This window comes from Anoplopoma fimbria, chromosome 24, assembly GCF_027596085.1.
Source record: "Anoplopoma fimbria isolate UVic2021 breed Golden Eagle Sablefish chromosome 24, Afim_UVic_2022, whole genome shotgun sequence".
Classification (NCBI taxonomy): domain Eukaryota; kingdom Metazoa; phylum Chordata; class Actinopteri; order Perciformes; family Anoplopomatidae; genus Anoplopoma; species Anoplopoma fimbria.
In genome coordinates this window covers 11,088,073-11,100,953 of record NC_072472.1, presented here as the reverse complement: position 1 = coordinate 11,100,953, position 12,881 = coordinate 11,088,073, and the positions used below count along the sequence as shown (strand labels likewise).

General features: G+C 42.2%; 1 protein-coding gene across 1 annotated transcript; it reads right to left on the bottom strand.

The window, feature by feature from the left end:
• Positions 1-8,855: 8,855 nt before the first annotated feature.
• On the bottom strand, positions 8,856-11,738 carry LOC129114050 (organic solute transporter subunit alpha-like). Its single transcript, XM_054626556.1, has 8 exons — positions 11,663-11,738; positions 11,204-11,355; positions 10,981-11,054; positions 10,096-10,254; positions 9,799-9,910; positions 9,566-9,712; positions 9,117-9,222; positions 8,856-9,016 (listed from the first exon to the last, which is right to left on the bottom strand). Exons 1-8 carry the CDS (start codon positions 11,736-11,738, stop codon positions 8,856-8,858), a joined length of 987 nt encoding a protein of 328 aa, XP_054482531.1.
• Between the last annotated feature and the right edge of the window lie 1,143 nt (positions 11,739-12,881).

Sequence of the window (12,881 nt, the reverse complement as noted above, 5' to 3'; positions counted from 1 at the left end):
ATTGAGTTCCATGGCTTTATTTTAACAATGGTTAATGTATCATCATGGGAATTGAAAGCCTTATTATATCAGACCTTTTAAAGGAGTCAACCTTTTATTTATCTTACATTGGCCATGATAAGAGCCAATTCCAACATTCCTGTGGCATTCTTTTGCTACTTCAGCAGCTAAAAGTGTATCTGAAAAATGTCTCAGATGTTCTGGGAATGTAATATTATCTACTGTGGGGTGCAGGCTTTTTTTTTCATTACATTCAAATACATCTCTTTTAGCCTTCATATTCCGAGTGTCTTCGGTTTCACTAAATCACAGAAAATTCTGCATCGTGGCTGGTTCAACTCAGGTCAATGCAAAAACAGAGTTTGGAAGCAAATTGATAATGTAAAATGAGCCTCAACATTACAGTGAAGCATTATTATGATGCTCTTAGGAGTTATGATTCATTATTGCCATTTTAAATGGGGCATGAAGTAATAACTAGTCTTATTAGCATGTATACTGTGAGTGTGCTCATTAAGGCACTCGTGTATTTTAACTCCTCCTCCCGACACTCGCGGCCTCTCATTGGTTGACCTAGTGGGGTTGGCATGGAAACACAGAATGAAGCATGCTAAATTAGGTTCTAAAGAGGCGCATCAACTCTCCAGAGGCGAAAGCAGACACAAACACATGCAGACCATAGAAAGCCAGAGTTGCCTCAGTGCTCTGTGGGTGCTGTAATTTGTCTAACATATTTGGGGCAACGGGGGGCTGGACTTAAAGACACACAAACAAGCTATAAACAGATGTACTCTGGGACAGCTTGTGTACTAACGCTCAAAAGTTAATTCCACCACGTTCCCTGTTGTACTTCACTCAAGGCTGTTGACACTAACACTTCTAAGCATGAAAGACAAATTGCTAGAAAATCATGTGAATGAATGTTGACAAAGGCAGCATTCACTGATAATGCTTGTTTGAGTTTTCTCTTTAAAACTACAAGATTCAAAACAGCAGTTTCCTGTAATGGAGAGCATGATCGAATTGATCACGCTGTGTCACAATGTGAGCCCTCATAACCAACTTCAGGCGTAATTATAAATCTACTTTCTGTTTAAGACCATTTTCAAACCATATTAATATTGCAGGTGTTACTTAAAGGGAAATCTGTTTTGTGTTCGAGCCTCAGGGGGAAACTGTTCTTTTCTCAGGGAGATGGTTTTACCCTCTGTTGTGTGTTTCAGCACCTGATGGTGTGAAATCCTCATGTTTTTCTTGGGCAAATGATGGTCCTCTTTTCTCAGCTTGCAGCCTCTGGCTACTTGAAGTACACAGAGGTCTTTTTGTGTCACCTCCGCACTGCTTTTTTTTGGTAAGAAATTCACCCTTTGTCCTTACGCCTTATTCCTAACACCAGACTCCTTATAACAGTACCGCATGACTCAGATCAGTGTCCCGTCCTTAACCTGAGGTTTAACTCTCAGCACTAGTAGCTGTTAGCGTTGCTTTTCAACATGTTTTCCCTACATTTTCCTGCTTTTGTGCAAGACTATAGCCTCTTTTTTCAAGAAACTATCTGGATGTTGTTCTTTTCGGCAATGATATCAAACTGACACTAAACATCAAAATCAAATTACCCACTCAGGCATTATGCAGCTCATCCATCGGGTGCATTTCTCACTAAGAATAGCAATGACACACATTCCCTAACCCCTTTTCCTGATAATAAGGTATGCATGTTAAGCGTTTCCCCTTGCAGTTGATTGGACCAGGCTCTGCTGACATTCATCTGCTTGCTTTTCAGGTCAGTGAGCTTTGAGTGTGGATGATGTTTGAAACGATATTCCTATGAGGACACTCTGAGCAAAGCTGTAGTAAGATGGTGAGCCATTAGTGAATATATAAAATGTTTGTCATATCTCTTTACTTGAACTTTTCCCTTATGACTTCTCCTTACACATTCAATTATTTACACATAAAATCGTTTTATATATGCTCACATCTTATCCGTCTGCAGACTGCCACAATATAAAAAAACATGCAGGATATAATTCACAACTTAAACAGATTTTATCTTGCGAATACTCATAATGTTTTATTGATTAAATAGGAAACAGAACAACATAGATGAGACTATACACAGAGATATTGTTCTCATCTGATGATAAGTGGGATAAGGATGTGCCAGTGAACGAGAGATCTCGTCTCAGCATCCTCTCTGTCTCGCTTACAACATCCTAAGTGCCAGTCATAATGGCTGCTGTCCACTGTTCATTTCACTGGCAAGAGATATTCCACTCCTCCCTCAAAACCAGTCTCTCCCAGAGTTCACAGTGAGATCTAATCATGTTACATATGAGCAGTCGGACACACAGGCGCTGTACAGTTCAACATCTTGTGCAAAAAACTAATGGCACATTTTCTGCTACATACAATCCAAAGATAGGTGTGGAATGTAAATTTGGTTGTTGCATTCATTTATAGAGCTCCTGCTGTTCTTCTAGAGACATAAATAAAAGGTAAAGGGACTGGTTATTATCAAAGAGACTTGCTGGAAAGAAAGACAAAAAGATTTGACGGTTCCTACAAAAAGTGGGAGTAACAAAAGTTAAAAGTACTGTAGAAAAGATTCTGAGAGTCTGTCCAAAAAAAGCACCCTTAAAAAGGCACTCGCCTTGTGTGTGTGTGACTGTGTTCTCAGAAGACCTTTTTACTTGCTTATCCTTTGTTATCGATGCTGCTGTGTGTTCAGGTGTGACCCCGAACCTTTCCTGAGTGCATGTCCAGTTGCCTCAGCCCCAAAGAGCCAGGCTCGTTGCTTCAGCTCCTTGTGGAGATGTTTTGTGCTTGAGTGCTGTCAGCCTCCTTGACTCTGTTCCTGTTGCTTATGGTGTAGTGAAGCCAAGAATAATAAAGTTTAGAAAAAAGGGTGGCCATCAAGTTATATTTGCGAAAAAAAAAAGTTGCAATTCATAATCTGTATCATTGATTGATTCAAGTCCATTGATTTATTTTCTTGTCTGGGAGCTGCCACCTGCAGCTGCGGGTTTGTTCCCAGCCCTTCGGACAGGAACCTTGGACACGGGTATCTTGGTGCGGGAGGGTTCTTTAGCTTGAGGGATATGGGAGGCAGGGTGAGACTGTGCGCCGTGCTTCACAGGGATCTTTGAGTCACGCGGTAAACTGGTGAGCACTTTTGGCTGAGGAAGCTGCTGGCTCTCCTCCTGGGTGTGTTTTGAGGTGGGCACATTAGCCTCAACAACACTGAATTTATCTTTGCTCCCTGCATCATGTGAGTCGAAACGGGGCCTCTGTTCTTCTAGCACAGGAGTAGGAGGGTCCCGGCTCGCTTCATCTTCAACATGATGACTGTCCCGGACAGGTGGCTTGCCTGCTCTGCCCCCTCCGACTACAGGTATTTTGCTTAGTCCTGATGCCTTTACTAATGGTATCCTACTTTCTCTGGAGGATCCCTGGAGGCTTGTTCGTGACTCATTATGTAGTTCTTCTGTCTTTGACAGCATGGTCCGGCACCCTGGGGCACCTGTGCTACTTGGACTAATCAGTTGCTCATCGACTGATGCCTGTCCACTTCCTCTCATTTTAGCAGAGGATGGAGCCTCACTTAACAAAGCTGCAGGAGAAGAAGGAAAGGAAGTGACTGGGCAAGGGGCAGGGGACGGTGCAGGAGGGGCTTTAGATTGAGAAACTGTGATCTGAGCAGGAGGGTCTTTAGATGCAGTAACTGGGATGCGAACAGGGGCAGGAAGGTCAGTGGACATAGAAACTGGGAGTGGACATAGAACAGGGGGGGCAGGAAGGTCAGTGGACATAGAAACTGGGATGCGAACAGGGGCAGGAAGGTCAGTGGACATAGAAACTGGGATGCGAACAGGGGCAGGAGGGTCTTTAGATAGAGAAATTGGGATCTGAGCTGTAACAGGAGGGGGCTTAGATACAGAAATTGGGGTTTGAGCAGGAGCAGGAGCAGGAGCAGGAGGGGCTTTAGATTGAGAAACATGCATTTGAGCAGGAGCAGGTGGATCATTAGACACATGAATTGGCATTTGAGCAGTGACAGGAGGGACTTTAGTCTGATAAACTTGCATTAGAGCAGGTGGATCTTTAGATACACAAATTGGGATTTGAGCCGGAGCAGGAGGGGCTTTAGATTGAGAGACTGGGATCTGAGCTGGAGCAGGAGGTTTTGGGAATGTTGTAGGAACAACAGCATGAGTGGTAGGGGCTGGGGTCGGTGTGGGAGCAGGGGGCATCTTGTCTAAAGAGACTGGTGCAGGAATATGATTAGTCATGGGAGGAATCTTATCTACTGAAATAGAAGATGGAGTCGGGACAGATGCAGAGTAGGGTTGGGTTCTAGTTGTGGTAGTCGGGGAAGAGGAAGGATACTTATCAGGAGCACTTACAAGGTAGGGAGGGGTCTTAGTCAAGTCCATTGGGCTAGAGGTGACTGTAGGCTTGGAGAGGGCCGCAGATACCGAACCTGAGGTTGTAGTTGGTGGGGGAACCGTTGTCACCTTGGAGGGGGGAACCGGTGCGGAAAAGGAGGGTTTGGTTGTAACGGCAGGGGGTGGTGATACTATCACTGGGGTTTTAGATTCTACTGCAGCTGAACTTAGAGAAGGTTTGTAGGGAGTGAAAATCTGCAGGTTCAAACTGCTGGCTGAATCAAATTTAGCAGATGGAGGTTGAGTAAAAGCAACAGGGGTAGGGGGGCTATGGGTTACTGGTGGAGGTTTAGCTGATGCAGGGGTTGGAGTAGCTACAGGGATAGGTTTACTTACTGAAGCAATAACTTGAGGAGGTACTGCAACCTCCGAAGCCAGTTTGCTAGCCGTACAGGTAAGAGTTGGACTAATGGAAGGAGCCTTGACTACAGTGGCCGGGGCGTTCGGTGGAGCTGTGGTAGCAGTAAAGGGGGTGCTCAGTGTGGATTTAATTGTAACTGAAGGGACAGACATTATTGGAGGCGAAAATCTTGTTGATGTTAAAGGGGAAGTTGAGGGTTTTGTTGCGATGGATGAAGGAGCCGATTTAATTTTAACTCTAGCAGAGGCCTCAGAGTCTGTGAGCTGAGGAGAGTCCGAGCTCAGTTTGACTGAGTTAGTGGTCAAAGTGGAAGATTTGGTCAATGTCGTGATGATGGAGCTCGGCTTGGCAACGGGAGAAGAGGTCAAAGTTGTCCTTGTCAGAGGGGTAAAGGATTGGGTTGAGGATGTTGTGGGTACGGCTACAGGGGAGGGTTTTGCCGTCGCGACAGTGCTGATAGAGGCAGAGGTCACTGGAGAAGAGATGGTGGGTTTGGAGAAGACAGATGTGGATGGTGCCGGGAACTCAGTCCCCCCGGCACTGACGGGACTGCTGGCTTTACCCCACTCTGCCTCCACATCAGCCATGATGTCTCCACCTCCTGTGATTGAGTCAAAGGTCAGGAGAGAAGAGATGTCTGCCAGCAAGCAGCTCAGGCTGTTATCCCCGGGTACCAGCGGAGGTTCAGATGTGGGTAAAGGCGGCACATGCTCGTTAGTTCTACTCATCAACTGGGGAGTAAAGGTCTCTGATGGGGACGAGGATGCACTGTCCTGTGTTGTGAAACTCTTGTCGGGCTCATAGCTCTCAGTCTCGAGGCTGTCCAGTGAGCGAGGGTGGGCTTCGGGGGTGAGGGTGAGGTCCTCTTTGATGATTTCCACACTGTTGGCCCGAGAGGACATGAGGAGTGGGCTCGGAGGGGCTTCCTCCTCTTTATCCTTTGATCGGAACTTAACACTGCCAAAGAGGTCCTTCAGCCCACGACGCTGCCGACCCACGGGCTGGGACACGGTGCGGACTCTGCGGTCCCCCGTTCCTCTCCGGCCACCCCTGAGCAGCGACAGGAAGCTGAGGGACTTGGCTGAGCTGGCTGAAGAAATGGAGGCGCGAGCAGCAGCAGCAGCCAGAACGCCATCTTCACCGAGGGGCTCCTCCTCTGCCTGCTCCGGCTCTCCCTGACTCACATCCTGTCCGTTTTCCTTGTCTTGCTCCTGCTCTGAATCTGCTGATAATCCATCTGCGGTGTTGCTCCTGGTGACAGGTGACTTGTTGTTTCCATCCCCTTTGCTTCGAAGAGAGAAGATGTTACCTGGCTTGCGTTTGCCAAACAGCTTGAATCCTTTTCTGATTTTACCCCTCGCCTGGGATTCACAAGGCGGGGGGTCCATGTTCTCCGTTTGTACATCCATCTTCTCTCTGTTTCCCCCTTTCTCTGTATCCTCCAGTTTCCTGCTGCAGTTATTATTCCCCACCCAGTGGAGTGAGCATTTATATCCAGCCCTTACCTCTCTGTCGTCGTCTGTACTCTTGCTTTACCTCTTCTGCCCTCAGTGTGCTTTTTTATCTGTTTTCTGTATCCCTCCCTCTGTCTATCTTTTCCCATCCAGCCCTTTCTCCTCTACTTCTCCCCTTCAAAAGCCCCTCCCCTTTGCCTCGTTTTTGCCTGGCTGCCCTCCCTGGTTGCCATAGCAACTGAGGGGCTAAGCAGCTTTCGTCAGCAATGCAGAGCCAGGGGCTGTCATCAACCCACCCTGAACACAGCTTTCCCTTCCTCTCTCTCTCTTCCGCTCCGTCTGATGACTCTGTTTACATAACAGCAGAGACAAATACTCCATTAATAGGGCCAAATTTTGAATGCTGAATGATCTGGCTTTACAGAAACATCTCATCCAGATTAATGCGATGTACCTTTATGTGCAGCCTAATAATCTTTTAATAGAACAGATTTAGCTTTTTATTAACATCGAGTGTGTCGCAGCAACCTACAATAACTCACCCCAGGCTATTAAAAAATGTATAAAATATTAGAATATCCAATTTTATAAATAATTATTGCAGTATAGTTACTGTAGTATAGAAACTGTTTATCACTTTCATGTTTGGGAGATAAATAGCATATTGACCTATTTGCATCTGTACAATGCTTTGCTCTTCTCTTCTCAGTCTTTTCACTTTGTATGTCTGTCTATTTTTAAAAAAGCATACTTTTAACAGAAAGTAGAGAACATATAAAAACAAAACAAAAGTGTGATTTGTCATGTGAAGCTCAACTGTTGATGTTTCTATATATAATCTAAATAAAAATGATCAATCTTGTGGGAGGGCGTTTAAACAACCTTAATAGAGTCAACAGCAGTCATGAAGACAAACAAGCCTTTGAGAATGATTAGATACGTGTAAAGCAATAAATAGATTCAGTAAAATTCAAACTTTCAGCTTAAAGGAAAAAATGTCCTTCAGCTTTATTGAGTCTGACAGTGTTAATATGATCTCGTATTTTCTGGTTTTGCCAATAATATAGTGTCAATTTCCATATGAGCAACGTTTAGATTATAGCATTCATTAAAAGGTGATACATGATTTTTTTTTTATGTAACATCAAATGCAATCCTCTAATTGTTACAGTGCTCAAGCCATTATTTATTTTCACTTTTTCAGATGATAGATGTGAGAAAACCTTGTTAAGAATCTTATTTCTTTCTGTAAATACCAAATACAGATTGCTTTGAGAAGCAAAATTTAAGTCCTATGTGCATCCTTGTTAGTTTAATGTTGTAACAGTCTGTTTGCTTGGCACAAGCATTTCTAGGGGGTCTTGTTTATTCCTTTTAAAATAAGGAACTGTAAAACTAAATTATTTTGTATTTATTGTTTAACAATAATTAATATAAATGAATCACGTGAGTTGAGTCGTGTGACTTTTTTGGGGTGGAACAAGCATGGCCTCTTGTGGTTGCTAAAGAAACAACATGTTTGGCTGTAGACATCTGTAAAATAAAGACTGAGTCTGAAAATAAAGCTGCTGTCTCATCCGCATGTATTTCCTGTCCCAAATGAGTCTGAGTAAGTGGGTCAGCGGTCTTTGAACAAATCTGGCTGTTTTCCACACTGTGTTGAGACGCAGTAGGATGCAGCCGTAGGGAACAAAGAAGAAGGATTAAGTTTCCTTAATCAATTTGAGTATTAGTCTTTTTTTACAGTGAGCATAAATACTTCCAGGTGCATGCGTCATGCTGCAGTGAACAAGAAATATATTGTTTTTTCTGTGCTTAAAACCTCAGTTTAATACATGCAGCCTGGATACTGTAATAAGTACATACATGCATAACAACAGAATACTGTGTCAGTATTTACTGCCCACTTTAGTACAAAATAATACACACACACACACTTACAAAAATAAACAGGTGTTTTTATTTACTGTTCTCAAGGCTAATGTAAAAATGTTGTTCTTCCGCACACAAATATCTCTGATACTCTCCTCCATCCTAGTTTCATGCTTAAATGAAGCCACCAGTTCCAAAACATAAAGAATTATTAAAGCTTAAAGGGATAGTTTGTTTTTATGGGAAATATAAATATTTGTTTTCTTGCAGAGACTTTATCAGAAGATTAATACCACATCTGCGCAAAGTCATTCCAATAGAAGTGAATGTAATTTCCTTTTTGATGCTCAAAATTAAAAAAACATGTAAACAATTGAACAGCCAACATCTGTTTCCAGGATCAATGTCATATTTACTCTGGATAACCCACACACCTCACTGTGGACAATCTTTAGGTTTTTTTTTTTTCTTGGGCTGAAAGTAGTAATCTGGGTAAACCAACCCTATAAGTTATGTCTTCTACAGGATACAGATATTGACGAAAGCTGTGAGTGCTGTGTGAAAAGTACAAATTGAAATAGGTTGACTAGAGTGGTGATGTTCTCTCCCCTTGCAGAATGATGTAACATGGCTATTTGATGATCTCTTAGATTATATGATATATCATCAAAGAGCAGTGTTGACTTTCACTCTTTCACTCTTTCATCCCTGTATTCTTTTTTAGACGTCATGCTCGACGAGAGTACTCTTCAGGGCCACCTCAGCGTTCTTGTCATTGTCATGAGCCTCAGAGGGAAGTTCGTCATATGTTCGACGGTACAACCACCGATTAACCAGAGTGATGATGAACATCTCCATGATCATCATCTGCTGACTTAGCACTGCAGGACAGAGAGAGAGAGAGAGAAAGAACAGATCAGGGATTAACATGTTTTATTTCACCTCACATTTGGGCAGTGGACATTCAGAGATGTTTCTTACTGGAGCCACGAGCCTGAGATGAGAAGGGAGGCGCACAGGCGATGGTCCCATCCAGGGCCAGGATGTTAATGATTGAAGTCTGCAGCTGACTCAGGACAAGTATAAGCTGAGGAGAAAATCAATACTTGACCAGTTACATACTGTTCATACAGTGTACATAAAGTTAAAGGTGCAGTATTTTTCAGCAGGAGTTTAGTTTTATGGTAAGAAACAAATGCAACTACAGCCAAGAGGATTGGTGTTAAAACTCTATGTCACACCAGTGACAAACCCTGTTGCTCTTTCAGTCTAGTCTTTTGCTATGTTGAATAGGATGAACACACTAGAAGGTATTTTTCCACCAGGTGGTCACTCACTCCTTTATCTGCCATTGTAAGAAACTTGAGAAATGAAGTTAAGTCTAATTGTCGTCTGAGATTACCAACAAACGATTGGTTGCTTTGACTCACCTGGTAGATTGCATACTTGGGTACAATTTTGACGCCGCGTAGAAAGCTGTTGGTGTTCATGAAGATGATGGCAACAGGCCAAAGGGAGATGATCGTGAGAACTCCAATGAATGGGTTGATCCAAATGGCTGTACCAGTGATCTCCAGCTGAAAAGGAAACAAAGAGATATTTGAATTCCATGTCATGTTAATTTAATATTCTGTGCAATCAGAGAAGCATTTAAAACACTTACATCAGCAAGATCAAAGTTGCCGTTTGTCCACAACACTATGGCGAGGATGGAGAGAACCGTCTTTAGGATTGCATACTGAAGGACACCCAACTTCAGGTAGAACAACAATCGCCTGAATGAATAGAAATGTACACAATCATAAGACAATGTGCATTCAACCTAGAAAGAGTATATAATGCATGTAAATAATAGCAGGACTAAATTACTGCAAAGATTTGCAGTAAATAACACATAACACAGTAATTAGAGCCCGAGCAGTGAAACACAGACTGTATTTGAGTTAGCAGGTATAAATACCGTGACATGGGCACGCGGGGTAAACAGAGGCAGCAGCAGCAGCACGGTCCTGTGCGGATTAAAAGGGGTTTACCGGAAAACCGCTTCAGGAAAGCAGCGCTGCCCCCAAACTCCTCGATAATCAGAACCAAGACCTTATAGACCACGACTGCAAAATAACTACACAGAGAAGGAGGAGAGATTTAGGCCTGTTTAGAGAGAGCAGTGAATACATCTGAACAAGCACTCATTGAGTACTGAGCTTTACAGTGTGTGAAGCTATGTTTAAGATTTGTCAGCAAGGGAGGCAAATAACAATTGCATTTTTCATTTATATATTCATTACATAAAAACACACAAACAAACTCTTTGACACTTGAGGACAGATCCAAAACAGCCCTTGTTAATGGATTTTGATCCAGCTGTTAAACATGCTGTACTGTTTGTACTGTGCATAAATCAGAAAGCACATAAAATGTATATCACTGCAGGCGGAAAAACCCTATAGAGAGTTGAGCACACGCTGGTTGGAGATATGTGGTGTGTATAATGATTTAACGAGTGGTGGTGGTGGTGGTGGGGGGGGGGGGGGTAAAATAACATAATAAAGGAAGATATGGATTTCTATAATAATCTGGAAGTCAATATGTCAAAGAAGATAACAGTCGTGTTGACTTCACTGCAAAGCGAGATGTAGCTACCGTTCACAGATATTAGATAACAGACTTGAAAAATACATTTACAGTCAGAAAAGGAAGCAACACTGATAAGAGTTTACATGAAAAAATACACGTTCATGTATTCAAATTTCAGCCTTTTAGAAATGTCAGTGAAAGGAAAACTCTACTATATGTTAAAATACTTTCCCCTGTGCACTAATTTAGGTGTATTTGAGGGAAAACGTACCAGTTAGATGTCATGTCGGTGAACATGACGGCCCTCGGGATCCACATCCCAAAACAAGACATGGTGGCGATGACCTGAAACAGAGTCATACATCATGAGCATGAATTTAGATCTCATCTTGTTTTTCAGAGGGCCTCACACCGGAGAGCTTGAAACTTGATACTAGATTGATTATTAGAAATAGCAGGTTTATTATAATATCAAAACAGGCCCGAATGCTTACTGGTGCTGCACCACTTATCCAGATGAGGGTCGTCTTCTTGGGGTAGGGCAGTTTTTTATAAATATAGACGCACTGCTCCAAGTACAGCAGCAGGGAGACGCAGGACATGAAGGTGAGCATGGAGTACAGGCACCATTCAAACACATCTAGCTCTGATTTAAAACGGAGAGCAGGGGAGAGAGAGGGCATTATTTCATAGTACAGAACATATGTATTTATATGACACTTAAATAATAATAAATACACACAAGCAGCACAAAACAGATTTAGCTTGGGTGAAATATTAGATTGTTTTTGAACGGAGTCAAATAAAAAAGGGAGAACTCAATATCATTTGGTTCATTTAAGAAACACAGCTGCACACGTGACACTGCTGAGAGAGCTGTTAATGTCATTAGCTCAGACTGTTGATAAGGACACATTATCAGCGAGCAGGATTTGGTAATGTGGATCACTTACGCTTTATTACGTCCATGGCCAGCGGTGGCTCTTGTAAACAAGCTGGATCGATGGTGCTGTTGAGGGTTTCCTCCATGGCAGGCAGATATTCCTCTTGACCGAAGTTTAAACAGAAATGTCTTTTAATTGAACTCTGCTTTCTCTCCTTGTAGAAATTACTTCACTAAAACCTGATCAGTTGTACATAACAAGGTCTACTTAAATGATTGGTCTTGCATTACATTGCTGTGTCTGCCGGTGGATTCTAGTAGCAGATTGAACAGCATTCAAGTGTACTTTACCCCTGAGGTGACTTTGAAGGAGTGAGGGCGGGATGACACCTTACAAGTTTATGAGAAAACCATTGTTAGTCACAGTCACTCATTCATTCACAGACTTAAGTCAAAGTTATTAAAATAAACACAAAGGTCAACGTTTTAGTTAAAAGGGTTTAGACCATTGAGTGTCACAGGAGATGTGAACTTTGACAGGGTGTGTTGTTTCCTTCCCAGTAAATATAGGATGTAAAAAAATATCAAGGAACTTCCCTCAAGTTCAAGCTACGATAAATCTATGTATTTTATGATAATGTTTTAGTGCCATCAGTCCAACATACATCACATTACATTCTTTGCATTATTTTGTCATTATTTTGTCAGCTCTCTCCCAAAATCTGATACTGACGACTACTTAACTATGGAAAATTATTGCTATAAAGAATGTGTTGTGAGCATCACTGTAATGCAGGCAGAAAACATCTTTGGACATAAGGGTTATTAATCAGGTTTAACTAGTAAATCTGTGTATTATCAATGGGGAAAAGAAAGATTCACCTTTTACACACAAATAATCACTAAATGTCAGTTGGAGAAGCAAAAGAAATGTAATTCACTGTTGACGAAATTGTTCTTCTTACACATCTAGATTGAATGGAAAATTAAGGTTTGCAATTTACTAAGAATGTCAGCATGACATCAAAGTGAGAAAATAAACAAATAAATAAGTGGATGAAATTTGAAATAGAAAGTTTGCGAATGATAATTAGAAAAAATATCTTATAAGGAAGCTATTACAGGTTCTGAGGGTTTACTTTTTCCAAAGTCAGGCACGAGTGAGAGGTGAATGGCACTGAGGTCATTCACCTTTTTCTGGCAGCAATCCTGATCCCAGCTCATCATGTTCCTGTGCAATAAAAGTCAAGAAGCACAAAGTGCTTGTCTCAACACGCCTCAACTGTACT